Raw genomic sequence first — 27,473 nt, forward strand, 5'->3', positions numbered from 1 at the left:
GATGGGGTAAGTTAGTTTAAAATTATCCCAATTACCAAATAGGCCAATTCCTTTTTTTTTATTTTTCAGCTTTATTGGGATATAATTGACAAATATAAATTGTATATATTTCAGGTATACAATGTAATGTTTTGGTATACGTATACATTGTGAAATAATTACCACAATCAAGCTAGTTAAAATATCCATTACGTCACATAGTTACTATCTTCTTTGTGTGTGTGTGTGTGTGTGTGTTTGTGTAAGAGCACTTAAGATCTACCCTCTTAGCAAATTACAGTACTCAATATACAATACAGTATTGGTCACTACAGCCAACATGCTGTAGAATAGATCTCCAGAATTTATTCATCCTGCATAACTGACACTTTGTACCCTTTGATCAACTTCTCCCCATTTTCCTCCATCCTTTAATTCCCCATAACCACCATCCTAATCTCTGATTTTGTCAGTGTGACCTTTTAAGATTCTACATATAAGTGAGATCATACAGTATTTGTCTTTCTGTGTCTGGCTTATTTCACTTAGTATAATGTCCTCCAGATTCATCCATGTTGTCACAAATGGCAGGATCTCTTTCTTTTATAAGGCCGAATAATATTCCATTGTATATGTATACCAGATTTTCTTTATCCAGTCACCTGTGGATGGACACTTAGGCTGTTTCCATATCCTGACTATTATAAATAATGCTGTGATAAATATGGGAGTCCAGCTATCTCTTTGAGATACTGATTTCATTTCCCTTGGACATATACCCATAAGTGGAATTGCTGGACCATATGGTAGTCCTATTTTTAATTTTTTTGAGAAACCTCCATACTGTTGTCCACAGTGGCTGCACCAGTTGACATTCTCGCTAACAGCGTGCAAGGGTTCCCTTTTTTTGCCACATCTCCACCAACCCTTGTTATCTTTTGTCTTTTCGATAATAGCCATCCTAACAGGTGTGAGGTGATATCTCATTGTGGCTTTGACTTGCATTTCCCTGTTGATTTGGTGATGTTTTAGGCCCACTTAATTTTAAATGTCCACTAGGGGACTCGAATAATCCAGCGGGTCATTTTGTATAATGGGGGGACTGGGAGGGGCCGTCTCTACTGGGTTGCTGAGGGGCTTGGTCCCTTGCGATGCTGTCATCAGCAGGTCAGGGGGAGGGTCAGAAGTGCAGAGGGCACCAGCCATTTATGGAGCTGCCCTGTGGCCTCATGTGGTGAAAGACACCTCACAGGCACAATCTCTGATCCTGCCCACCTCCCATTTTGCAGGTGAGGGGCCTGCTTCTGAGAGGTGAAGCACATCAGTTTCATTTGCAGCTGGTGCAAAGGTGGGAAGCGAATTAAAACTAGTCGATGGCACATCCTAGATTCAAAGAGATTTAGGCAGCAGGGAACAGTCTCGATCGAATGAGATGGACCCTAGTGGGGATCGTTGTATGTTTCCGTGCTTGGGTTCAAAAACGTTAGCCCACAAACAGAGGATAGGGGCAATACGAGGAGAAAAGGCCTGGGGCCATGCTCAATGAGTCGCTGGTGTTATGTGTCTGCCGGAGAGGTCGGGGAATTATGGTCTAGCGTGGGGAGCAGGCAGGCTGCAGCTCAAGGAGGCAGAGGGCGGGGCTAGAGCCTGGGGATCCGGGTTCAGCTCTGGAACCTGAACCCTCAGGTCGGGGCAGCGACCTTGAGGCAGGGGCGCTTGAAATGCAGGCATATGTGGAAATGCTAAAGGCACTGACTATGTCTAGAAATGAAAAGGAAAGGCACGGAGAGGGTGTCATAGTGGTTGTCTTCTACTCCTCAGAGCCCCCAAAGGATGTAAGGATGTCACCTTTTGAGTGTAGAAAATCAAGACTCATGTAGAGAAGAAGCGATATGACTTGATACTAGACAAACAAACAAACAGCTTTCCTGACAGTCTCAGGACTGTGGGAAGATAGAAGGTAAAATAGGGAGGTAGTGAGCACCCAATCACTGGAGGTAATCAAGTACACGCTGTCAGGACCACACATGGACTTGTGTGGGTGCTACGTGCTTTGGTTTCCATGGACTCCTTCCACAAGAAAACTTAATTAAATTTTATGGCTTTGTTTGTATACTGACAGATAAAATCCATGCTAGATGATTTTCATTTCTTTAGCTCTGATTTTAGAAGAAATGAAAATGTTTTCCTGGGCCGCTCTCCGAAGTGAATTCTGCCAAAGAACAGAGGAGTGCCCCAAGCTGCTTTTTGAGATGGTTAGGGGTGGGTGTGTTGCCGGGAGCATGCTGTGAAGCACGGTGTGCCTGCTACGATTCCATTCTGTAAAGAGTGTCCACCCGGATCCCGACTGTCATAGATGGTCACACCTGAGACCACGATTAGGGGACCAGAGTGGAGATGAGGAATTGTGGTTCTTTTGTTTGATGTCCTCCCATTTCTGTCTTGTTCAAATGTTTATATTTAACCAAGAGCATGGATCGCTGTTTATAAAATGACAAAATAAGAATACTGGCAAAAGGTCTATAAATTGGACTTTCATTTTTATTGGGGGTAGGGGCGGGGTTGTTTCACTCAGTTCTCTGTTTGTCCAACCAGCAACACTGCCATGATGGATAATGCCGTGAGGGTGTCACTGGGCGAGTTTGGTGTTTTCAGTGCACAGAACAACACGTGAGAAAGCTCAGCAAAACCCATGATGCAACCAAGAACAAAGATATAACACAGGCCACAAGGGATCTCTTCTCTCAGGTCCAGCCAAACAAACTGAGAAATACACAGATTCAGAAATCATCTGCATCAGCAGACTCTTCCAGTCAGCACACACATATTTAAGTTTGGTTTGTGTTTTCCAGAACTCCAGGTTCCAGCTCCCAGGTCGAGTGGCTGCTAAATGCCTCTGGCACAGGACCTAAGAATCACCCCAGACCCAGGGGGAGGAAGGAGAGTGACCAAAACTCTACAGAGGCAGCAGTACCACCAGCATGTCCCCTGGCTTCCCCTGCACGGAAGACACATCCTGAACCAACACTGTCCCGATATCAGGTCCGTTTCTTTATTCCTGCCTTTTTAAAAAAATCCGTTCTGATTTCAGCACAGTAAATCTTTGAAGGGTTGAATGCTTTCGAGACAAGTTCCCTCCGTGGTATAGCTGTGAGTAGGATCAAAAAGGGTAACAATGGAATGGTGAATTGCAAGTGGTTCCTAACTGAAGGAAAAGAAAAAAGCTAGGGAGATGTCCATGGCCTGAAAAAAGGAAAGAAGGGGAAAAAAAACCAACAAGCATGGAAATCTGTTGATTTGGAATGGCGAGAGTAGGAAAGAGGCCTCATCATTTTGGATCTCCATCTGGTGCCTAAACCCCGAAGAAGTCCTTTCGTTCAAATGTCGGTGTATGCACAGAGCTATTATCAATCACCTCCTGTCTGCCAGGCCACACTGGGTGTCTTTGTCGGGTGAGGAAGGGAGGGAAGCTGGAGCAATCTGGGAGGCTGTCCCGGGAATTCTCACTTGAGAAAACATCTGGCTTTTCCACATCTCTGGTGCAAAACAAACAAGAATTTTATTAAATGATGTGTATTGTGTTCTAAGGTAGAACTCTTTGGGAGCCTGACACAAACAAGCAAACAAAACAAACAAGACCCCAGACTCAGGCACTTGCTACCAGGGTCCTTCACAAAGGCACAGGTGACGAGTTGTGGGGTTTTTTTTTCAGAATCCACTTTCCAGTAAACAATCTAAACAGTGTATGAAGACCCCAGACCCTTCTTCTGCCCTCTTCCCGCTGCCCACCCGCACCAGGCCTATACCCCCCCCATCAAAATGATAACCCCCCCCAAAGAAACCTCCAAATGTCATTTGTCTACTTTTCGCTCTCTCCTCACAATTACTCCCCTCCCCTGATGGCTTGGCTTCCCCGAAACCAAACGTGAGCCGTTCTCTAACTGCACCGGAAAATCAGAATTTATTGTACATATGTTTGTGTTCCACTTAATAAAAAAAACCCTATATTTTAAGATAAACTTTGTTAGTAATTCATGAGGTAAGTGACTATTTATGCTAATCAGGCAGAAATATATTCTCAAGCATAATGCATTACATAAATTTGAATGCAAAATGTTCAATTATGAAGTAAATACAGGTAATGCAAATAATAAATTACCTCTAATAAAAATTATAGAAGATGTGTCTTCAAAGAGAGAGCGGCTTTAACTTACAACTGTGAATTGCTTAAAGAGAAAAGAATTAATAAATGCTGATTTACTCTGATGATTATTTAGCACATAATTCACCTATTCATAACGACTCCTAGTAATCAGACTGTTGTCTCACATTCTCCAATATGAGGCAAGACTGTTTCCTCAGCAATTTTACCCTTATCAGATTATCTCGTCTGATTCGATTAATTTTCGTCCATGAATCTGCTAACAGTGATTTCTGACTTACTTGCCCTGCTCACTAAAGACTGCTAAAAGGATTTTTCTCTGACACTACAGCTAGGAACACTCCATGCCTTATCATTCAGTTCCTCTGAACAACTCTTTTCTCAAATCGATTTAGTTGGTTTCAGAGTGAAACTCAGCGGACACTGGTTAGTTCTGCACCATAAAATCAGCTCCTGGATAAACAGAGTTCAGACACTACCCTTGATGCATCTCGTTCTTTTTAGATAATATATGTCTGATTCCAACATGATATACCTGAGTTGCTGTAACTCACAATCAGGAAAACTATATTATCTTTCACTTTTAATCATTATAATTTGGATGTAAACAGGGTTTAAAAAATTTTTTTTGCATAAAGTTATTCTGTATGTACTGACATGAAACCAAAATTGTGTTTTTGATGTTACGGTTTCACAATCTCCTACATGATTCGACCCATGCCCTCCTCCCTCCCGCCAAATTCTTCTATAAAGATTCACTGCTTTCAGAAACCTGAATGCTACTGGTTTGAACTGGTCAATAATGAGAAACGCATGGTTTCTAAATTACTCTGTATTGTTCTACAGAGATTACTGGAGTATATATAGCAAGGGAGTATTAAGCAGTAAGAAGACACAGTTCATATTGTATTTGGATTAGATTGGCTTGGAGAGAAGTGAAACAAACAATGTTAGCAAAGAAATCTAAAGAAATGTGGCCTGCTGTAATTGTAGAGACTCAAAACCTGAATAGTACTAATTAAAATGAGAGAGCTCAATTGTTACAAGAGAAACGCCACTAACAGAAGACTGTAAATGTTTAGACACCCCTGTGAATCAGCAAATAATAAAGGAAAAAGGACAAAAATGAGAATTAAGTTATAAGCTTGAGGGCACCACTGCTCCACGTCTAAAAAGTAATTCGGATCCTCCTTTTTTTTTTTTTTTCCAAGAGAAAATGGGAGACTATAAAAGATTCTGCAATGAGAGAAAAAAAAAAAATACCCTGCCTGGTTTGACAGCAGTGTACAAAAATAAACCATAAAAATGTGCAGATAATAATACATTTATCTGCCCAAACATGGGCATTTAATATCTAGAAATGACACATAACTGCAACAATTAGGTGCATGGCCATGAATCTATATCTCATGGTCTTCATCATTGGTGAACTTTGTTTATAAATATTGTTTATTTATAAATGTAGCAGTTTCAGTGTTCCTGACCAAAAATACTTTCATGAGAGACAGGGATCATATCTCACAGCTTTTACCAAAACTGTGATGCAAAAGGATTAAAGAAAAAAATTCTCGTAAAAAATGAATTAATTCTTCCTAAGCATGCTGAAATTCATATTTTACATGCAAAATATAAACTTCAGACATTTGTGGCTAGTGATTTTAAAAAGGCTTAGAAAAGTATTGCTATAGACAATGCTAATGACACAATATGTTTATGTAATTTAAGCAGTAAATTTTCCTCTGAACACATAAGCTGTAATCCCTTAACTTCATTACTAGGTGAAATACTGTTTGAGAGGAGGAAAGCAAAGGAATTCTGTTAGGTTGCATAAATATTGACATAATCTTCACTCTTTCTTCCCCAAACTAGTAATAGACATACCTCATTCCATCCCGACAAAGTACTCCCATAAAACCAAAACTACCCATATAAACAGCTTCTCTGCAGTGATGATGAAAAGAAAAAGTGCTTTTCTAGAAAACAGCAACAGTGCTGTCCTTTTAGGGTAACGATGTGCCTACAAACGTTTTGGGGAATCTCTCGTTAGGGATTCCAGGGTTTGCTGAAACCCAAGGCTGCCAGCATGAGAGAAATTAACACAAGTCTAATCTGGTGTATGAAGCCAATGAGTGACACCTAAGGTCTCGTTATAAATAGTAAAGTATGCTGTCCGGTGGGTGAGAGCATTCTGAAGTGCAATGTTCAAGAAGCTGGCTTAATATATGACTAAGTGTCAGAAGTCAGGTTTTCTGAGAATTACTTTTCAGATAAACAACTTTGTAGCACTGCACTTAATCTTACTTACTAGAGACATCTCATTTATCACTGAATTACAAGTAACTTTAATTCTATTGATATTGCCATAAAGCCCGTTGAAAATCCATCCTGGCACTTTTAAAGGGTTTGGGGCCCTGTTTGTTACATGGGATCCTCTTGCATAAGCCTCTCAGCCATAGTTACACTTGGAAGGCTCCTGGGTCCCCTGGCCTCTGTATTCACAGTCAAGGGGGATGGTAGGGAAAAATGATTCTCGCACCTGCCAGCACTGCCTTCAGCCCCTTTCCTAACAAAGTCGGGTTCTCCCACTGCAGTCAAACTAACTTTCAGTGCCTCTTTTCTCCTCCCACCTAGGGAAACCAGCTTCTTTTCATTTCATCAACAAAACTGGACACGGATCAATTTCAACTGACCTTTGCCGAAAGGTGGCGCTGTTGAGGTAAAAACCAAGTCGGTCCAACAATAGTTTTCACTCTTCGATCGTTTTGCAGGCTTTTCAGAATTTTTTTTTTTTAAATGCACCCTCCTAGCGTCCCCCCCTCCCATAAAATAAGATAAATATGATTAACACCAAATGCATTTCATTAACTGAAGGAATCAACAGTCCAACATCCAAGCGGGCGGGCTGGTCTTCCAAACGCTGGGTCGGCTTCACGCACTCTTGCTTTCCCCCAAGTCAATCTCGGCTTCTCCATCTGGTCTATCGCTTTAAAATCTTAGAAACAGAGTTGTTGGTTCTTTTTTCTTTTCTTTCTCTTTCCTTCCTTTTTCTTTTTTGCATAAGCTTTAGAAGGATCAGTCTAGAAAACTGAATAGTCATTAGCATCCGCGACCCCGAGGGGGAGATGCAGCCCCCCACTCCACCCCACCCCACCCCACCCCCACTCTAGGTTTCCGGGCCCGTCCGAGAAACCGCCGTTTAAAATTTAACCCTTCGAGGGGAGCTGGTGAAGGCTGGGTGTTTTTTTTTTTCCCTTGTTCCTCGCCACGATCAAGTCTGAAATAATTAAGTGAAACGTAAAAGTGCAAAGGGCGCGCGGGACCCTGATAAACAGGAGTCAAATTTCATAAGGGGGTGGATGAGTGTGTGTGTGTGTGTGTGTGTGTGTGAGAGAGAGAGAGAGAGAGAGAGAGAGAAATGAATCTCAAAGGCCAAACACGGGCCAGAGTCGGAAGCCGGAGGGTGAGCCGGGCTGACCTGACTCCGAGCTTTCCCGGAGTTAATTCGCGGAGGAGTTCGCTCCCCCCGCAAGGGCACGCGACGCCAGCGGGCAGCCAGCCCCCGCGCGGAATGGCTCCTGAACAACTTATTTCACCTCCTTTAAAAGAGGGTGATAAAGCGCGCTTTCTCTTTCCGCCGACTCCAAACCGCCCCGGCAGGCGCGCGGCGGGGCGACGTCCTCCGCGCCGTCTGGACCCCTGCACACCCGCGCGCGGGCACCGGGGAGAGGGACAAAGAGTTTGGGCCAAGTTTGAGCTCCGGGCACTGCCAGGCTCGGGGGAAGGAAGGTCCCCCGGGCGGACACCTGGGTGCCAAAGGTGGAGCAAGGAGAAAAAGCTACCCGGCGAATTCACGACCCTGGGGATGGTGGTCGGCGGTGGGGGGGTGGCGGCGGCCAATCTCGGCCGAGCGAGTGGCGGGCGAGCTGGGGCTCCGGAAGGCAGGCCTTTCTCCCTCCGAAGTAAAGCCAACCGTCCTGCCGGTCCACCCGGGTTCCCGCAGTCCCCCTGGAAAACTCCTTCCCCTCTTGCACCAAACTTTGCGCCCGGCTTTGCAACCTCCCGAGGACGCTGCGGCGCAGGAAGGGTTAAGACTGCCAGTCCCAGCTGACAGTCAGCTGATTGGGCCCTGATTGACAGCTCGGAAAAGTTTCCTTGTTTCTATATTATGCTAATCGCGACCGCTCTCGCCGCCTCCCATTGGTCCGGAGTACCAGTCAATTTCCCTTTTGGGCCTGACGTCACAAGTGCTATAAAACTCAGCAATTGCTTTAAACTCTTCTTGCTGGATCGGAGGCTTTAAAATCTTTTTTTCATCTTCGAGCTGTACCTCGGGCTGCTCGTCGGCTCGGCCTCTCCCCTTTTGCTCTCCGCCTCGCCTTTCCCCAGGACTTCGCTATTTCGCTTTAAAAAAAAAAAAAAAAAAAAGGCAAGAAAGAACTCCGCTCCCCCCTCCCTTTCCTCCAGCCCGGCTGCACCTCTGTCTTGCACTTTGCACGGAGAGAGGAAGACCGCGAGGTTGAGAGAGAGAGAGAGGAAAGAAAAAAAAAAAAAGCCAGGCAGAAGAGGAGGCGAGAAGCATGAAGTGTTAACTCCCCCGTCCCAAGGCCCGCGCCGCCCGGACAGCGGCCCGCCGCGCCTCCAGCCCGGAGCGGCCGCCGCGCGCGCCCCGCCTGCAGCTCGGGCCGGCGAGGCGAGCACTCCTTATGCAAAACGCGCAGCGGAGCGGCGAGCGGGGGACGCCGCGCACCCAGCCGGGCTCTTCTGGCTTCGCCGCCGCCGCCGCAGCCCGCAGAGGACCTTCCCGAGCCTGAAGCCGCCGGCTCGGCGCGCTAGGAGGCGAGCAGGCGAGGAGGGGCCGGGGCGAGCGAGCAAGCACATTGGCGTGAGCAGGGGGGAGGGAGGGCGGGCGCGGGGGGCGCGGGCAGGGCGGGGGGGGTGTGTGCGCGCTCGGAGGTTTCGGGCCAGCCACCGCCGCGCGAGCTAGAAGCGCCCCAGCCCGGCAAGCTGGCTCACCCGCTGGCCACCCAGCACAGCCCGCTGGCCCCTCTCCTGCAGCCCATCTGGCGGAGCGGCGGCGGCGGCGGCGGCAGGAGAATGGCATCAGAACTGGCAATGAGCAACTCCGACCTGCCCACCAGTCCCCTGGCCATGGAATATGTTAATGACTTCGATCTGATGAAGTTTGAAGTGAAAAAGGAACCGGTGGAGACCGACCGCATCATCAGCCAGTGTGGCCGTCTCATCGCCGGGGGCTCGCTGTCCTCCACCCCCATGAGCACGCCGTGCAGCTCGGTGCCCCCTTCCCCCAGCTTCTCGGCGCCCAGCCCGGGCTCGGGCAGCGAGCAGAAGGCGCACCTGGAAGACTACTACTGGATGACCGGCTACCCGCAGCAGCTGAACCCCGAGGCGCTGGGCTTCAGCCCCGAGGACGCGGTCGAGGCGCTCATCAGCAACAGCCACCAGCTCCAGGGCGGCTTCGATGGCTACGCGCGCGGGGCGCAGCAGCTGGCCTCGGCGGCCGGGGCCGGCGCCGGCGCCTCCCTGGGCGGCAGCGGCGAGGAGATGGGCCCCGCCGCCGCCGTGGTGTCCGCCGTGATCGCCGCGGCCGCCGCGCAGAGCGGCGCGGGCCCGCACTACCACCACCACCACCACCACCACGCCGCCGGCCACCACCATCACCCGACGGCCGGCGCGCCCGGCGCCGCGGGCAGCGCGTCCGCCTCGGCCGGTGGCGCGGGCGGCTCGGGCGGCGGCGGCCCGGCCAGCGCCGGGGGCGGCGGCGGCGGCGGCGGAGGCGGCGGCGGCGGCGGCGGCGGGGGCGCGGCGGGGGCGGGGGGCGCCCTGCACCCGCACCACGCCGCCGGCGGCCTGCACTTCGACGATCGCTTCTCCGACGAGCAGCTGGTGACCATGTCGGTGCGCGAGCTGAACCGGCAGCTGCGCGGGGTCAGCAAGGAGGAGGTGATCCGGCTGAAGCAGAAGAGGCGGACCCTGAAAAACCGCGGCTATGCCCAGTCCTGCCGCTTCAAGAGGGTGCAGCAGAGGCACGTCCTGGAGTCCGAGAAGAACCAGCTGCTGCAGCAGGTCGACCACCTCAAGCAGGAGATCTCCAGGCTGGTGCGCGAGAGGGACGCGTACAAGGAGAAATACGAGAAGCTGGTGAGCAGCGGCTTCCGAGAAAACGGCTCGAGCAGCGACAACCCGTCCTCTCCCGAGTTTTTCATGTGAGTCTGACACGCGATCCCAGCTAGCCACCTTGATAAGTGCTCCGTGGGGGTCCGACTCGGGTGTGGGCTTGCCACTTCCAGAGCCTTGCTCGCCACCACCTCGCCCCCTCCCCTCCCGAGCTTGCCCCCCCCCGCAGTTGCCCCCTGCGCGCACGCACACGCACACACACACACACACACACACACACACACACAACACACACCGTGCTCCGAGTTGGTGGTGGCGGCGACGGCTGTTTTGAAGTCGGGGAGGGGCAGGTTGTCTGGCTCATGTATTGCCAATCTGAAATTCTCCATAACTCGCTGGCTTGTTTTTCTGTTTTTTTTTTTTAAACACTCCCCCCCCCCCCAACGTGCTCAATGTTCAGCGATCTCGGCAGAGTTCCTCATGCTCACCTTTGAAGCCTGCATCATTCACATATTTTTTTTTCTTCTTCAGTTCATGAGCTGGTGTTCATTTTCTGTGTGTGTGTTTTTGTTTTGTTTGGATTTTTTTTTTTTAATTTGAGTTTTTGGAGCTTGCTGTGTTACCCCCTTTTTTTCCCTCCCCACACTCCACCCTCACTCCCTCTCCACCCATCTCCTCTGAGATAAAAGAAAAAAAAGAAAAAAAAAAAGCTAAGTTTTTTTTTCTCCTCCTGAGTTCTTCATATGAGATTGAGCTTGCAAAGGAAAAAAAAAAAAAATGTGAAATGTTATACACTTGCAGCGTGCTGAGTTCCATCGGGTTTTTTTGAGCATTGTTATGCTAAAATAGAGGGGAAAAATCCTCATGAACCTGCCACAATCAAGCCTGCATCAACCTTCTGGGTGTGACTCGTGAGTTTTGGTCCTTATGATGCCAAATCTGAGAGTTTAGTCTGCCATTTAAAAAACTCATTCTCATCTCACGCATTATTATGCTTGCTACTTTGTCTTAGCAACAATGAACTATAACTGTTTCAAAGACTTTATGGAAAAGAGACATTATATTAATAAAAAAAAAAAAGCCTGCATGCTGGACATGTATGGTATAATTATTTTTTTCTTTTTTTTTTTTCCTTTGGCTTGGAAATGGACGTTCGAAGACTTATGGCATTGGCATTCATACTTTTGTTTTATTGCCTCATGAGTTTTTTGAGTTCAGAACAAAAAAAGTGCAACCGTAGAGCCTTCTTCCCATGAAAGTTTGCATCTGCTCCAAAACTGCTTTGAGTTACTCAGAACTTCAGCCTCCCATTGTAAATGCACTGAAGGGATTCCTTGTCAAAGATGCCAGAATGGGTTAAAAAATTTAACACGGCCAACAGTAAAGAACTCTTAATGCTTTCTTTTTAATAAGAATGACTGCCCCACTGGGGGGACTAAAATTGTGCTGTTGCCGAAAGCAGTCTAAAATTTATTTTTTAAAAAAAGAAATCTGCCCCGTTATTTTTTTTGGTTTGTTTTCTTTTTCTTTTTTCTTTTTTTTTTTTTTTTTGGCTTTTGGTCATTGTCAAATGTGGAATGCTATGGGTTTCTAGTATATAATTTAATTCTAGTTTTTATAATCTGTTAGCCCAGTTAAAATGTATGCTACAGATAAAGGAATGTTATAGATAAATTTGAAAGAGTTAGGTCTGTTTAGCTGTAGATTTTTTAAAAGATTGATGCACTAAATTGTTTACTGTTGTGATGTTAAGGGGGGTAGAGTTTGCAAGGGGATTGTTTAAAAAAAATAGCTTATACAGCATGTGCTTGCAACTTAAATATAAGTTGGGTATGTGTAGTCTTTGCTATACCACTGACTGTATTGAAAACCAAAGTATTAAAAGGGGAAGCACCCCTGTTTATATCTGTAGGGGTATTTTACATTCAAAATGTATGTTTTTTTTTTCAAAATTAAAGTATTTGGGACTGAATTGCACTAAGATATAACCTGCAAGCATATAATACAAAAAAATTTGCAAAACTGTTTAGAACGCTAATAAATTTATGCAGTTATAAAAAATGGCATTACTGCACAGTTTTAAGATGATGCAGATTTTTTTACAGTTGTATTGTGGTGCAGAACTGGATTTTCTGTAACTTAAAAAAAAAAAATCCACAGTTTTAAAGGCAATAATCAGTAAATGTTATTTTCAGGGACTGACATCCTGTCTTTAAAAACAAAATGAAAAGTAAATCTTACCACAATAAATATAAAAAAATCTTGTCAAGTTACTTTTCTTTTACATATTTTGCTGTGCAAAATTGTTTTATATCTTGAGTTACTAACTAACCACGCGTGATGTTCCTATGTGCTTTTCTTTCATTTTCAATTCTGGTTATATCAAGAGAAAGAATAATCTACAATAATAAACTGCATTTTTTTTTTTGATTCTGTACTCAGTTTCTTAGTGTACAGTTTAACTGGGCCCAACACTGCGTTAGAAGTGTAAAAGGCATCCTTTTCTCCAGAGGAAGGATTAATGGAGAAGTAATGAGGCAATAATTCAGAGTGAAACATAGGCTGTTTTGTGAGGTGGAAGGCCAGTCCCTTCCAATAATTAGTAATATTTAATATAAATGTAAATTACAATCTCTCAAAATCCCCCCCCCAAAGTTTTCAGTTTTCAAATAAGTAGAGACATCATTGCCCTGGTGGAAACAAACAAACAAAAATCCCAACCAGAGAGCAGGGCCTTCTCAGCCTCGCCCTGAGCTTCTCATCCCACCACACACCCATCTAGAGGGAAACGAGCCCGGCAGAGAAGGCATTGGCAGAGGTGGCTTGGGCACATATGCATTCAATGGTAAAGATAAACAATTCTTGCCTTTTGGCTCAAATTGATTATTTTTCCTTCTTCCCTTACATGCCATGATTTTCTTGTTAGCAAGGCCTGACAGGATTTCACATCAACACTTTGGACAAATTACAGTTGTTTGTTTGTTTCTTAACTTTGAAGGTCATTTGTCTTAAATAGGAAAAAGAAAAATCCACCTCTCACAGAAGTCCAAGTACGTATCTGGGTTTAAACTGTGTTATTAAATCATATTTCCCTGTGAATATTTAGCTGAGGGCTTCTCCACGTAGATGAGCTGGTAATGATTTCAGAGCACCTTAGCTCCTGGAATACAAGCAAAAAATAATGTCTGGTTGGAATAAAGGCTGTGCTTTGCTTTATCGGTATTTACCCCAACACAGGCTACGTGTGCGGGCTCACTTAAAAGATCCGTTGGAAAGTCTGGAGCTACCTTCACTAACAGCATTGACCTATTTTAAAATGACACAAATTCATGCAACTAATGTTACAAATTCATGCAGTTTGCATTCTTCAGCAACTTCCCCTAGATGGCTAATAGAATGTTAGACAAAGCCAACACTGTTTGGAAAATAGAGCCAAACACGGTGACTTTTGTTTTATTTTGTTTTCTCTTCTTCAAAAAATAATAATAATAATAATAATATTGCAACTCTGAACGAAGGCCTGATTTTGAGGAAAACAGGTTGTGCTTGGCGCTGATGAGTTCTGGCCGGTGTATCAGCCTTCCTATCCTTTTTCACAGAACATGGAGACAGTGGATAGGGCCCCTGAATCCACACTTTATTTTGCTTTAACAGAAGTCTTAATAGTAAACCTACCTCCATGTGCTTGAAGTTAGCTGTTCTTCTCTGTTTCAGAGTTTTGTTTTGTTTTGTTTTGTTTTTTTGGTCTGATCCCAACGAGGAGATTTGCAGTCTCCCCCTGTAGAAGCAGAAATGGAGATATCGCTTATACAGGAAGCCCAGCATCTGACACAAAATTTTAGGCAAACATCTTCAAAATAACGGTGACCTGGATGGAGTTATTGCAGTTACCTCATGAGGAATGCCACTTGGGAAAAAAATACAGTGGTCCCACAATTAAGCATTTTGATAGGCCCCTACAAGGCAGTTTAATATAATAGGCAGGTTTTTGCCCCAAACATGAAAAAGCCAAATAAAGAGGTGCTGGCAAAAAAGTGGGGTTTTGGTGGCTGCCTTTAAGAGAAGGCTAACTCCTAATGAAAGGCACTTTCAGAAATAACCATTACTAAAAACTTTGAAATGTAATGAGAGTGGTGAACACAAATACATGCTTTTTTTTTTTTTTAAACAAAGAAATCCTGCCTGAGTGCCCTTACTACAAATAAGTCTCTACATTTTTTTTTTTTAATCATGTAAGGAAATCTAGTTTTCCCTTTACACTGCATTTGAGTCTTTGTCTAAATAGTGTTAAAATTCCTTTCATTCCAAATACAGAACTGAGCCCACTCACAAGTTGCAGCCATCGGTGGGATACACCACATTTTGGAAGCCCCAGTGTCGTGTGCTCACCCGTGTATTCACAAAATGAAATTTACGTGAGAACTGTATTTTTATTATTTTTATTACTATCTGCAGTCATGGAAAACAGCCTACCCCTGACTTCTGTTTAGTTTCCTTTTTAAAAAAATAAATGTGTTAGAGATGAAAGCTATTAAATGTATAAGCTCCATGCTAATTAACTGTGCCTCCTGTCTGAGGATCATACAGACCCACAGAAAAGCACGCTGGTGTTTCTGACTTTACGATGCGCCAGACTGAACAGATGCGATTGTTTTCAACCTGTAATATTGGTTTTAAAAGAAATCCACTGAAATTTACAAGATATATACGTTGCTATGAAGGGAAGTGTCACAGAAGGTTAACAGCTAGCATTTTTAAAGCCTATGTAGACATGCACACTCTAAACAGTACTTTTTCACGCTTCATTGTTTCTCTGGCAGATAATTTTACTAAGAAGAAAAATAAATAAATAATTGACCCCCCCCCCATCCCCAAGCAGATGCCACGGGCAGAAGCTTTAACAGAACCGAGCACCCTGGTTTTCTCTCGGGCCCTGGATAGTATTGTATTTATCAGTGATGTCAAACGTGGTCATTCATCAGACAGAGCCGTAAGTGAAACCAATGTTAGTTAAGTACACCCCCTGCGTGTGCTTTTTTTTTCCTCCCCCTTCTCTGCTCTCAGGCATCCACAAAGTCACCTCCCATGTTTTCTTTTTTTCCAAAACCGTGTAATAATTTTTTACAACGTATCTGACACATTAATAGATTGACATCAAATAGGCAGAGATTCTACTTCCTGATCTCAGTGAGGAAATGATGTGTAGGTAATCATATTTATCTGCCTTCATGCCATAACCACCTGGGCTTTCAACAGAGGCCATTCCAATGGGAGATGCTCTATTTATTACTGAATGCGGGATTCTAAGGCTCTGATCTTTTCCCCCTTATACCTTTACCCCGGTAGTTTTTATTTAGTAACGTTGATTCGAGATACTTCTGCTCTTAAATAGGACCTCCCCTTGCCAAACCACCAGCTTTAAGGTTAAACACAGTGTACAGGGGGCAAATGGTAACCACACTTGCAAACATGGGGCGCAGCTGTCTCAGTAGCCACATTCCCAGCGTGTCCTTGTCTGAAATGACTGAAGTGGCTTCTGACACATTCAGAGGTTCCCGAGTACAGTCGTTGGAAAGTTTTTGCTGTTGTCTTTGTTTTTGGTTCAGACCAACTTACTTCTGTATTCACCCTTGGCTTGATCAAATGTACTCCCCCGTTGTTCGAGGCCCATCAGTGTATTTAAAAGTCTGCTGGCCACACAGGTATCTCAATTTTTTGCCTGTCGGTCATTAAAGACTAACGGAGATAGGTTGGAAGACTGAGGTCCATGAGTGACAACCTTTAGCCGTCTGATTTCCGTGCCAGTAAAACACAGCCAAGCTGTGGGGCTTACTTCTCATATAAACATGCGATCAGAGAGGCTAGGAAGCCAGATTCACCCGCTTTACACTGCTCGTCTGCGAGGCTCCCCACTGCGATTTACTTTCGTTTGATTTATTTTTAAATTTTGTCCCTTTTCTTGAAGAAACGTCTTCATTTTTAGGGAAGAGATATCCACCATGAGAGGCTATCCTTTTCACCACTTCTGATTATTACTCAGGAGGCTGAATGAATAATTTGGGGTCGGTGCCTTCCTTGTTGTCCAAAGTAAAATAAGAGAAACATAGTTTGTTTTCACTCTGGGCCCATCCTAAATTTAAAAGATGTCCCAAGTCCAAGGCTGGGCAGACAGTAGCCATAAGGGCGGTGGTCCAGCCCTCCAGCCCACTGAATCAGGATGAGTTTGTTTGTTTTTGTATTTGTTTAAAAACAGAGCAGGAGCCTTCACCCACCTTCTGATAACACTGCTTTTCTCACTTTTGATATAAATCTTCAAAATCTAGACATCACACAGCCCCAGAAAAGGGAAATTCTCTCCAAGCCTGGCTCCACCCCGGCTCTTGAACAAACCCAGCTCTGTCTGGCATTTTTTTTCTCCAGCGGGGGTAGGGGACAGGGTGAGAGAATTTCAGTCTCCCAGGCTGTCTCATGATTGCCGGGGCATAAAGAAGTACAGTCCTGCAACAATGTGGGAACATCTTTACCCTTTAGAGAGGGACAAAACAAAAAACAAAGCAAATCAAATTGCTTGGCACGAAGGCGTAGCAAAACCCCAGGCTCTCCATTCCTTGTAGCATCTGTGGGAGGTGAGAAATGAGGCAAGCCAGAGAGTTCGAAGGCAAGAGTCACCCAGTGTACACATTTGCACACAGGTGCAAACCAGGTTCAGCTGTCCGTTTCTTTCCTATATGTTCACGTGTGTTTCTGTTTTGAAAATTTTAGAGATCGAACCCCAATTAAGAGCTCCGAGGAAATTGCAAATGTCTTAATTTTGGGGCATTTATAAATATTTCAATCTGTGATTTTACAGTGGGGACATTTGAGACATTGGATGTGTTAGGCCCATATTTCTATGGTCACCGCAGTAGGTTTGATGGCATCATGACTGTTTTTATTGTTTAAATTTGAAAGCCCTTTGTGTGTTTTCCCTAAGTTTGCCCAATATAACAAGGCCGATATAGAAAGAACACATCAACGGCACACAGAAATCAGACCTTTCTATGAATGTGCATCAGAGTTGGACAGTTTTAAGAAATTCACAAAATGCATTTTCCACAGAGAGGCTATGATTGGAATGCACAGTTCTCTACCCAGATCATAGTCATCTGCTAAGCACCTCTTCCCTGTTCAACACAATTCATTTTCTTTTCCTTTCTTTTTGTCAAGTAACAATTCTTTCCTATAATTAGGACTTCGGATTGCAAAATCACATTCCTCCCTTCTCCACAGATTCTTGGATCTTTAGTTACGATTAGAAAGGGGGAGGATGAGGGAGGGGTGTCTGTGGAGGTTTGGGAGAGGAGGAGGAGGAGAGGAAATAGTCCTGTGCTCACCTCCCCACGCCCCCTTGGCCTCCACCCAGCCCAGGCCTGGGTGTGAGTTACACGCTGGGGATTTGGATTCTGAATTTACTCTAAATATTCTGATCACCAACCTTGAGTGTTTCCAAGCTAAGATGCCAAAGAATGGTTTTTCCTTGTGGTTGGTTCTTTCGGTTAGGAAATAGGAGAGGCCATGAAACCTTATAGAGCTGGGAGAGGAGGCGTGGTAACCGCTATCCTGAGAGAATCCCCAAAAAGGATGGTTGTGAAGGGAATCCTGGGCTGAAAACTCCGGTCAGCAGTGCCGAGTTCCCTTTTGCAACCAAAATTTGTCCTGGTTCTGCATGACTTCATCCACTTCTGGAAGCCTGTAGAAGTGGGTTTCTGGTCTCCTTTGGGGGATTTTCCAGAAGGAAAGCAGGCCTGAGGATCCCAGAAAAATAGGCAATCCCAAACTAGGCCCAGAGGAACAGAGGGCAGGTAGCGGCTGGTGTGCAGGGGCTGGGGGAAGTATTACTAACAAGAGACGGACCTTGGCTTATGACCCCCAGTCGCCAGGGGTCAACTCTAGGTCATTCCTAGGGCCCTAGCTTCCCACCAGGGCAGATCTGTTTGCAGGATGACTGACAGGCCTCTGGCAGACCCTGAAATCCCCATGATCCTAAAAGCAATAGCGATGTCCTTAGCTCCAGGGCTTTGGCCCCTTACCACCTGGTCCCTGTCCCATCCCAGTGTCCTCTCTATAATTTCTGGCACCTCTACCCCCCATGCCTAGTCACCAGGGCCATCAGAGAGACTCAGAAATCACTGCCTTGTACCAGAAGGCAGTCACCTAAGCTGAGCCTTTGGACGCATTAAGTCACTTCTGCGGCAGCTCCAGTGCACACAAAGGCGGGGATGCGGAGAAGAGCTGGGAAGTGGCTCTGGCATGTCTGGCGCCGGCTGGAGCTTCCCACGCCAAGGGCTTTGAAGCCTGGAATGAAGAAGATGAAGGCAGGGAGGATGCTGAGGTCCCGTCTCCCAGTTTCCGTGCATCCCCTCTCCTCACGCATCCCCTGCACCCTCCACCCCGCCCGACCCCCTCCCTGTCTACGTTTGTTCTGCAGGGCCCATTCACTCTGGGCATCACTGCCCTGGCCAGATGCGCTCCCCAGCCTCAGGGTCCCCTGGCCACTGCATCAAGTGCAGAAGGACAGGAGGCAGGGCCCGCGGGGTTGGGTCCGGCAGCTGCCTGAGGCCATGAGAAGTCCCCGCGTGCCCCAGGCCCTGGGCTGCGCCAGGCTCAGGACGCTGGCAAAGCAGCTCCCCTCCGAGATGCCCGCGCCCGTGCTGGGGCACCACCGGCGGCCACTCCTAGCGCGCCCCAGGGCCCCGCGCCCACCCGGCGCCCGTGACCCGGCTGGGTACTTGGATTTGTACTGGGATTTGGTTTAAGTTTTCCAAGAGGACTGCCCTGGCCACAGTGGAGCCTTTGGAGACATTGAAAATACCTGCTCTGCTGCGCTCTGGGGTGGGCGCATGGAAGGAGGGAGTGGGGTTCAGCCCTAAAAGGCTCCGCCTTTCACCTTGGGACACCCCCCCCATCCCACCTTCCAGCTGCCCCAGGAACCTTCTGCAAATAAGAGCATCAGCTCCAGATCATTTGATTTTTACTCTATTAATTTTCCGGCCCATTTCCAGATCTAGATTTTTTTTTTTTTTTTTTCCTGCTCTGGTTAGAGACAGTGAAGAGGCAAAAGAAAAAGAAGGAAATCTAGATAGACTGTTTTAAAATCTTTCTAGAAATCTCCATACGGTTGGGGTTTTCCTTGACAGAGTTTGATGTTTATTGTAGAGGAAAGCCACTCAAGAAAACTTTATTAGGGGAAATAATAAACCAAGGGGGGAAAACTGCGGTGGGGTGGGGATGGTGGTGTGCTGAATTGGGCGATTGGGATTGACATGTATACACTGATGTGTATAAAATTGATGACTATTAAAAAAAAAAAAAAGAAAGAAAACTTTATTAGGATTTCACCCACAGCTCCAGCAAGAGGGGCTTGCTTGCATTCCCAGATTTAACACAGTTGCTGTCAACTCTCAGGCACTCAGAAACTGTCTAAAGAGGAGAAACTTTAAAACAACTAATTTCAGAAAGGAGACCTTCCATGTGGGTTTTTTTTCTTATAGGGACCTTCAGTTTTTTGGATCCTTGAGTGTGAAGTAATTAAGCATCCTTGCACCTTCTTAAATAAATCCCCCCCACCTTTTTTTCCTTTTTCTTCACTTAAGGAAGGATTCATAAATGTACAGATAAATATGTTGAAACGAAAGCAATGATCTCAGCATCTGACGCACTTTTACACTGTCAGATTCTACTGAAATCTTTTTTCTTAGAATGGGGGAAACCGGCAGTCATCATTCTCAGATGAAATCTGTTAAAAGATGATAGTTGAGTCTGTTTTCAGGCAATGAATCCAACATATTCTTTCATCTGCCATTTATCTATCTATCTAATCTATTTATGGAACTCTAACACATTGTAGGGAGAAAGCTATTAAAAGATAAATCTGCAGTTTCCACATTAGGACACAGACATGATCACACGACAGAGTTCTTTGGTCTACTCTATGTGTTGGTAGGCGAGAGCCAAACCTAGCCTGAATGGTCTGTCTTAGAATGATGATCTTCCCATAAAACCTTCACTGGACTTCGTGTGACTCAGAGCATCGCAGAGGTGCGTGCTGACCATCTGTATGTTCTCAGGGTGCACTGTCCGTGTTAATTCCCTGCACTGTACCAGTAGTGAGACCTTTAAAATCTTCCTTGGAATATCACTGCACATTCCTATGCTATTTAAAAAGTACTATTTAATGGTTAGGTAAATAGATCCCACTGTTCAAGGCTCTGTGCTGGCAGACGTCTGGCTTCGACTACACCACTGTGGTCAGGGTGGAAAATCTCCTCTCCTACTCTCCTGTGACACCCCTCTGACCTCCACCACTCTTCCCCAGTGACTAGCCTGGGTGAAGGTGATGAGAACAGAAAATGGCAATGGCTTTTGGACCCTATTCAGGTGTGCAAACAGAATCTCCCTCTCCCCAGCTTTTGAAAGTAAATGCCTTGATAACAGGATGGGTTCCCCAGGTGGCCAGAGAATAGAGGTCATCTTGAGGAAAAGGACACCAATGATCTAAAAAGGACATCTACTTTATGAGATTTCAGGCAAGATTCCAAATACGCATTTAATGAGGTCCGATTCTTTTTCTCCAAAAATAACAAGAGGCTCTCAATGAGCTGGTCAGGAAGGCAAAGGGGCATTTTGCAAAGTCTCCGTTCAATTATTGCTTTGTAATATTGTTCTAAAATTGAAAAATGCCTCACAAGTCTATGATCTCATGTAAATATTCCTTGCAGAAGCTTAACATACATTTGCACTGCCCCAAAGGAATTACAAAAATATTCCCTCCACAATCTCTTAAGCTTTTAAACTCTATTCACTAGCATTTCTAAAAGAATCTGTTGTTCCTAAAGATTTTTTTTTTAAGTAACCTTATATGGGAAGTTTTCTTGTTTTGCTTTGTTTGTTTGTTTGTTTGAGATTAGCCATTTGAACTTGAAATGGAGAACAATTGATATCACAGATAACACTTCCAGGTTTTATAACTTCAGTATGTTTCTTGTTTTTTTTTTTTTGGCATAGAAATAATTTATTTGGCAAAAGATTAGTGTATACTCTGACATGAAAAAGAGTATTTTGTGCCGTAACGTTTTAAAAGCATTTCTAACGTGAAATGTGGATGAAAGCCCATGATGTATTTGGGGCAGCTCTGACAGATATGAATACAAATTTGTTTATATGAGTATTTTAATGCATAGACTATTTAGATAAAGGGCATTGGGAAAATTATAGAGTTACGCTAAATGAAAATTTAAGTAAAAGATTCTGTCAGTTACAGCAGCCTACAGATTTCAGCAGGTGTATGCGTTGTGTGTATTTTTTCACACCAATTGTAATTCAGATAAAAGTGGGGCAGATTAAAGAAGAATAACTGAATCTCCACGTTGGAGAAAAAAATTAGATTGACTTACTGGTTTATCACAGTCATTGTACACAGATTTACTGTAACCATGTTGAATTTTTTAAATTAGATTTTAAATGTATTTTGACAGTCTGAACTTGTAGAGTATGGCTAACTATAGGGAGAAATGACAGGTCTGCTTTGTTATTAAACGCTGTCTGGAAAATATTGGACTCTGTACAGTAAATGATAATTATTTTGCCACTTACATTAGTATAGCTAATAGCAATAAGGGGTTTTTGAACCATAGAAAGCTAACTACTTTGAATTACTGTGCTTTGTTATTCACTGTGAAGCAAAAAGACTTTTTTTTTTTTTAAAGCAATCTCATTTTCATATTACTGTTCGAAGCATTCTCTGCTACTAATTTAAACAGAGAGGAAGTTAATAAATAAAAGGGTGGTCTCTAAATGGTTCTATTTGTTAAGAGAACATCTGCAATTAAGGTCAGCGGTACCAGCAGAATAGACCAGGGCAATGGAGGAGGAGGGGGGAAGATGGAAGAGAAACAGGCCCTAGTAAAGAGCCAAGGTTTGGTTTTGGTTCCCTGGGGATGGGCAGTCTTTGAACACTTGAGAGACACCCATCAGAGACCATTCATATCCTCCTCCACTGTGAACCCAGGATCACTTGGTTCTCTGAACTGAGGGCAGCTTCAAAGCTGATCCAGGCTGCCAGGCCAGTGGGCATCACTGTCTCAGCCCCCCAGGACCAGAGCAAGAGTGGAGGAAGGTTGTTGATGAAGTAGTCCACGCCATTCTCTTCCATGTGAACCCTTCCTCTGTCAGGGCTGAGACCAGGATGCCAAAGCAAATGGACCTAAATCCCTCTTCTTTTGGTCTCATTCTGCCCTTTTCATAGGTAGTTAGGCTGCCTTGAACATACTGTCCTTCGAAAGCCCTCTCCGTGGTTATTAATGACCCTTTGTTTATTTTAATATATTTACTAAATCAGGTACCCAAGGGAATCCTCTACATCAGTGATGTGAAAAATCCTGTTGCCTGAAGTCAAAGAGGTACATCTTGATTTCTGATTTGCATGTGCTTGTTTTAGTGCATTTTCCATGAGGGAGACAGCAAGCAAGCAAAGCAAGTGAGGAATGCTGATCATTTTCGAGGTGCGAAAGTCTCCTGCTTTAGTAGTTTGAGTATTTGGGTTTCACATGTGCATAAATGGTGATACCAGATGCTGAAGTGAAGGATGCATTGTGTGTGAGACCAGCATGCATGCATTTTTATATTGATTTCGTGACGTAGGTGTGGTGTACAGAGTACTAATCCAGTCCGAGTAGATCTCAGATCTTTAGCCTTAACTAGCATGAGCCTGTTGACTCATCTTTCTACTTGAATGTCAGACAATTTGGGTGAATCTGTGCAATTAGCATCCATGGCCATCGGCTGGCTCCACCTGGGCCTCATAAACATTCCAAATTTCCAGTCTCTTATAACTCACTCCATACTCACATTTGGAGGATTTAGTGTGATTTCAGAGCACATTATGTCCCCCTCCTGTGTCCAAAAGTGAGTTTGGAGCCACTCCTCACTTCAAATGTAGGCAGAGGGAGGCAGAAATGTGATTTTCACCTATGAAAAAAAATGAAATTAAGCTATTTAAATGGGTTTTCAATTACAAGGATCCCGGGGTGAATTTAATTATGAATCCTCTTCGTTTAGAGAGCTAGACCAACACTCTTACACCAGTAATTACTTAGTGTTATCGTTTTATGTATTCCTGTTATGTCTTATTGGCTAATGGAATGAAGTTTGACTTTTTTTTTTTTTTATTAAATTTGCTTGCTGAGAAAAGCATGAAATACAGCTTTGGGTTTAAGTCCCACTGTCAAATTGCTACTGTTTGAGAAGGAGACACTTTAAGAACCCAGTGAATTGAGGGTGTCAGGAAACAGACCCGTATTTTTTCCCGCTCTTCACATATGGTATCTGATTACTTACTTTTACCCGCTATTATAAGGACAGGCTTTGAATAACTAGACTGTGAATATTTAACATGATTTCTTTCCTAGCCTTAAACAAAATTAACATTTCCTTTAATAGCTCTCATACATAGATTTTAACTAAGTGTATACCTTCGGGATTAATTTGTGTGTCCTTGTGTATGCATGCCATACCAATACTTTATTCCTTTCTTTCTTTTATCCCTGTCCTTATAATTGCAGTTTGAAAGCCATCTATTAAATATAATGATCTAGACCCACCGGGCAGGTTTTGTTACACCGAAACCATCCATTTTGAGCAAAGAGTTAATGAACTTTTAAGGCAAGGTTCACACGGGTCTTGACCCCCCCATAATATTTCATATAAGGTTACTGGCGAGACAGAAATCAAATTTCAGCTGTGAACATGATTGACAGGTGAGAGTGAGGAAGAGAAAGGCATTTGGCTAGATGGGGAATTTGGAGAAGAGGACAATTCCTCCAAGTTACTCTGTGGTATTAGATATTATAAGCTGATATATGAAAAGTTCAATACTTGATACTCTTGGGAGAGTTACTTATTTCCAGAAAGTCACTTTGGTTAAGAGATTTCAGTCCTGGAAGCCAAAAATGGGGAATCACTAGCTTTCTGCTCTCTTGCTGATTTCCACTATGTACAACTTTGTGGCTTATTTCTGGCAATTTTCTAGGCTAGAGTGTGAGAATTAAATCACAAGCCATTTGGGGAGGCATTTGATTATTTTATTTATTCTCAGAAACACAGTCTAGATTATTTTCTGGTTCTTGGGCATGTTACAAAATAGTCATCCTAAGTGGTATCACAAAAAGATCAAATTCTCCATTTTCGTAGCATCCCTTGATCCTAACATTTTCCATTAGTGCATGTTCCAGCTTAACATACGCAAATCTACCCAAGTGCATGATTTATCAAGGTTGTGCCTTCTAAGCAAAGCCTTCTAACATGACGATCAAGAGAGACAACAATCCCACACTGCTATTTGATGTCAGTTTCTCCATGGTAGCATCCCTGGGTCAGGTGTGATGTTAGCATCGTCACCATGGAAACAAGAGATGGTGTTGCTTGACCCTAAGGCAAAGAGTGGCTTTGGAATTCACCTTAGAGGCTGTCTCTTAGCGTGAATTGTCAAAAGGAGGTAACACAACTACTCATGGTTGGCACCAAAACTGAAAGCAGGCCTTTAATACATGCTCTTTCATCTTGTGTGTTGAAACACTAATTTCAGGAGATAGTGGTGGACCTTAGCCTGCTGATGTGTATGCTCTACCCATTACAGATGTTCCTGACATTGGCTAAGACCCATCCGGATGCAACTGAGCCTTAACAGAGCTGCCTTGGGGCAGGGCAGGTCGGACACATATACATAGGGGAGAGGCCTGTTGGTAGCTTTCCTGTCACCCATGGGAGTTTCCTGATGGAACTTGTAAAAACAGCACTTCCCGGGTTCTAAGTACCCATCACTTTTTTTTTTCCTAGTCTTACAATTAGCTGAGTGGATATGTTTTATCCTGACTGTACCTATGCTGACATGAATTCAAACCAAAGGAAGGCTTTACTCTGTTATGAACTGGGATATAAACAAAAAACACAGTAAAAGGACTCCGAAATCTTGTTTCTACTTTGTATAACGTGTCCTCCCATGTTGCCAGTAATCATCCAGAAATAAAACGCAAGCATGGTTTCCCGACGTCCAGTGTCAATGTGGGTACCTGAGCACAGGTATTTTATTCAAACATAAAATTAAAGATGTCATAACCGTATTTCCCTTGCAGAGTCCATCAAAATATTTTAACAGAAATGGTGAATGAGGTGTTCTCATGCAAAGGCCGTGTGAAAACACAGACCGTAAGTTTTCGTCTCCTGGTGCCTCGGTTTGAAAAGCCCAAGTGAGAACCGTGTCTGGTCTTGACTCTGGCTTCACTGCAGACCCCTCAGGGCTTCTCGGTAATCAGTTTTTAGAGTAACTGCCCCGTCCTGGAAGACAGCAAGGAGTAGGATGCTGTCTGGCATGCAGATTTGGAGAGCAGACCAATCCATCACAGATTCCATGAGTATGTCTTAAGCAAATTACATCACTGTATTTGTTGGCACTGAGAAAATAAGGGAAAATAATTCTGTTTAAAGTGTTTTATTACTGGGACTAACTTACCTAATTGTTTGTTGTTGTTGTTGTTTGTTTAATTAGATTATGCTCTTGCCTAACCCCCCCCCCATCTCCCTTTCCATACAAGGCTGCCTAATGTCTTCCTTTCTGTGGACACTGACGCACTAGTGAGCAGATTTAATCAATTAATTATGGCAGAGCAGGTACAGGCAAGCAGCTCAATGAACTCACATTATTTCCAGTCAACGTTAGAATGCTATCAAAGGGGCTGCCTTAAAGAAAGGAACATTATGCATTTGGCTGGGGGGGGGGGGGAAGGAAGAAGGAATTCTTGCACGAGTATAGCACTCGTTATTTAAAACAAAATGATGCTTCTGTAAAGAGCTTTCGTTCTAAAAGCACACATTCAGTCACCTGCCAAAATCTCAGATTTATTGCTGCCGTTCACAGATGCCAATGTTGAAACTCTCCTCGCCTGCCGCTTGCTGAGTCTTTCATTTCCTCGATCCAAAAATTACTGTAAAGTTGTTGTTTAGTGTCTGCCTTTTTTTTTTTGCTTTTCCTGGCACCTAATGAAATTATCAGCAATAAATGAGCTATGCAGAAGGGTTGGGTTTGCTTTTATTTTTATTTTTTTTGGTCTTTTTTTTTTTTTTTTGGCAGTATTTGGAAAATGCTGGGACAAGGGTAAGCCGGTGGGAATATTCGGAGTGCCTCTCTTTCCAGCGTCTACAGGAAATATAATAAAGCTATTAGCATTTATATAATTTCAGATGGGAACTAATACTGAGGGTGGGAGGGGGGAGGAAGTTTCAGGTGTTGAGTGGGAAAGTCAAACCAGCTGTGGGAACTACCCTTATTGTCACTGGAGACAACACAGCCCTGACCTCCAGTATAAACTGCTGGAAGATATTAACACCTAATTAACAATCCAGGGGGCGCATCCTACACCTTCATCACTGGTGAGGTGAAAATGACAAAAAAGAGAGGAAGGGAGTTTGTTTTTGCCATTCCCTCAGCAAGCATCCATCCTCTAATAACGGGTCATCCACATGCAGCAAGTGACGATTTCTTTTTAGTCCTTTCAGTCTATAGAAAAGCACAGTAACTTCATTTGCTGGCAGGTAGGCAGTGGAGGTGAGAATTGAATTGATCTGAAATTGACCCTGCGGTCACGCCTCCTTTAAATTAGGTTCTTCAGACAAAGTTTCTTTTCTTCCTGGGCTCCTGCCAGCAGCCAAGCTGAGTCTTGAGTGGGGTGGGGTTAGGGTGCAATTATTTAAAGGGATTCTGACACCAGGGTTGAACCCCCAACCCACAGTTACTCAGGATGGAGACCTTTTGTTACAGATGGTGCTTAATTAAAGGGCTTGAGTCTATACCGCGATGGCGTGCCTCTGGTTTGTTTATATTTTAGAATGAGGTTCATTCCTGATGTACAAGAAATGGCGGAGGAAGCATCTCTTACTGGGCTGAAAGTTTTGAACGGAGAATAGAATTTTCTGTTTCCGTTTAAATTTCTCTTCCTTATTTAACCGCCCCCCCCCACCCCGCCTCTTTCTAATGGAGCCATTAAAGTCCTTTCAATAAATCTTAGGGTGCGCACGATACCTTTGACAGTGTTGGAAATCCTGCCTTGCTTTTCAGAAGGCCAGGCGAGGCTGCTGGACAGGAGGCCTGGCCTCTCTCACCTCCCAA

The 27,473-nt window shown here is 44.4% G+C and overlaps 1 protein-coding gene and 1 long non-coding RNA gene across 5 annotated transcripts; one reads left to right on the forward strand and one right to left on the reverse strand.

Annotated features, from left to right (window-relative positions):
* Positions 1-2,502: 2,502 nt before the first annotated feature.
* On the reverse strand, positions 2,503-7,260 carry LOC133077878 (uncharacterized). The gene is made up of 2 exons (XR_009697799.1): positions 6,832-7,260; positions 2,503-3,515 (listed from the first exon to the last, which is right to left on the reverse strand). It is a non-coding gene; the product is annotated as an uncharacterized LOC133077878 (long non-coding RNA).
* A 1,142-nt stretch (positions 7,261-8,402) lies between these two features.
* MAF (MAF bZIP transcription factor) lies at positions 8,403-25,700 on the forward strand. Of its 4 annotated transcripts, XM_061172650.1 has the most exons (4): positions 8,403-9,023; positions 9,197-10,365; positions 22,653-22,713; positions 25,444-25,700. In XM_061172650.1, exons 2-3 carry the CDS (start codon positions 9,236-9,238, stop codon positions 22,684-22,686), a joined length of 1,164 nt encoding a protein of 387 aa, XP_061028633.1. In that variant the 5' UTR covers positions 8,403-9,023; positions 9,197-9,235; the 3' UTR covers positions 22,687-22,713; positions 25,444-25,700. The 4 variants fall into 4 exon arrangements, with proteins under 4 accessions (XP_061028633.1, XP_061028631.1, XP_061028632.1 ...); XM_061172648.1 differs by lacking the exon at positions 8,403-9,023 and having other exon boundaries at positions 9,044-10,365; XM_061172649.1 differs by lacking the exons at positions 8,403-9,023; positions 25,444-25,700 and adding an exon at positions 24,948-25,182 and having other exon boundaries at positions 9,044-10,365.
* The last annotated feature ends 1,773 nt before the right edge of the window (positions 25,701-27,473 follow it).

Source organism: Eubalaena glacialis, chromosome 18 (genome assembly GCF_028564815.1).
Source record: "Eubalaena glacialis isolate mEubGla1 chromosome 18, mEubGla1.1.hap2.+ XY, whole genome shotgun sequence".
Classification (NCBI taxonomy): domain Eukaryota; kingdom Metazoa; phylum Chordata; class Mammalia; order Artiodactyla; family Balaenidae; genus Eubalaena; species Eubalaena glacialis.

What these genes read in the sequence shown, in the direction of transcription:
- MAF (XM_061172650.1), top strand. Translation starts at nt 9,236, where the DNA reads ATGGCATCAGAACTGGCAATGAGCAACTCCGACCTGCCCACCAGTCCC. An exon ending in TCCTCTCCCGAGTTTTTCAT is followed by an intron (nt 10,366 to 22,652) that starts GTGAGTCTGACA and finishes TTACTAAATCAG; the next exon opens with GTACCCAAGGGAATCCTCTA.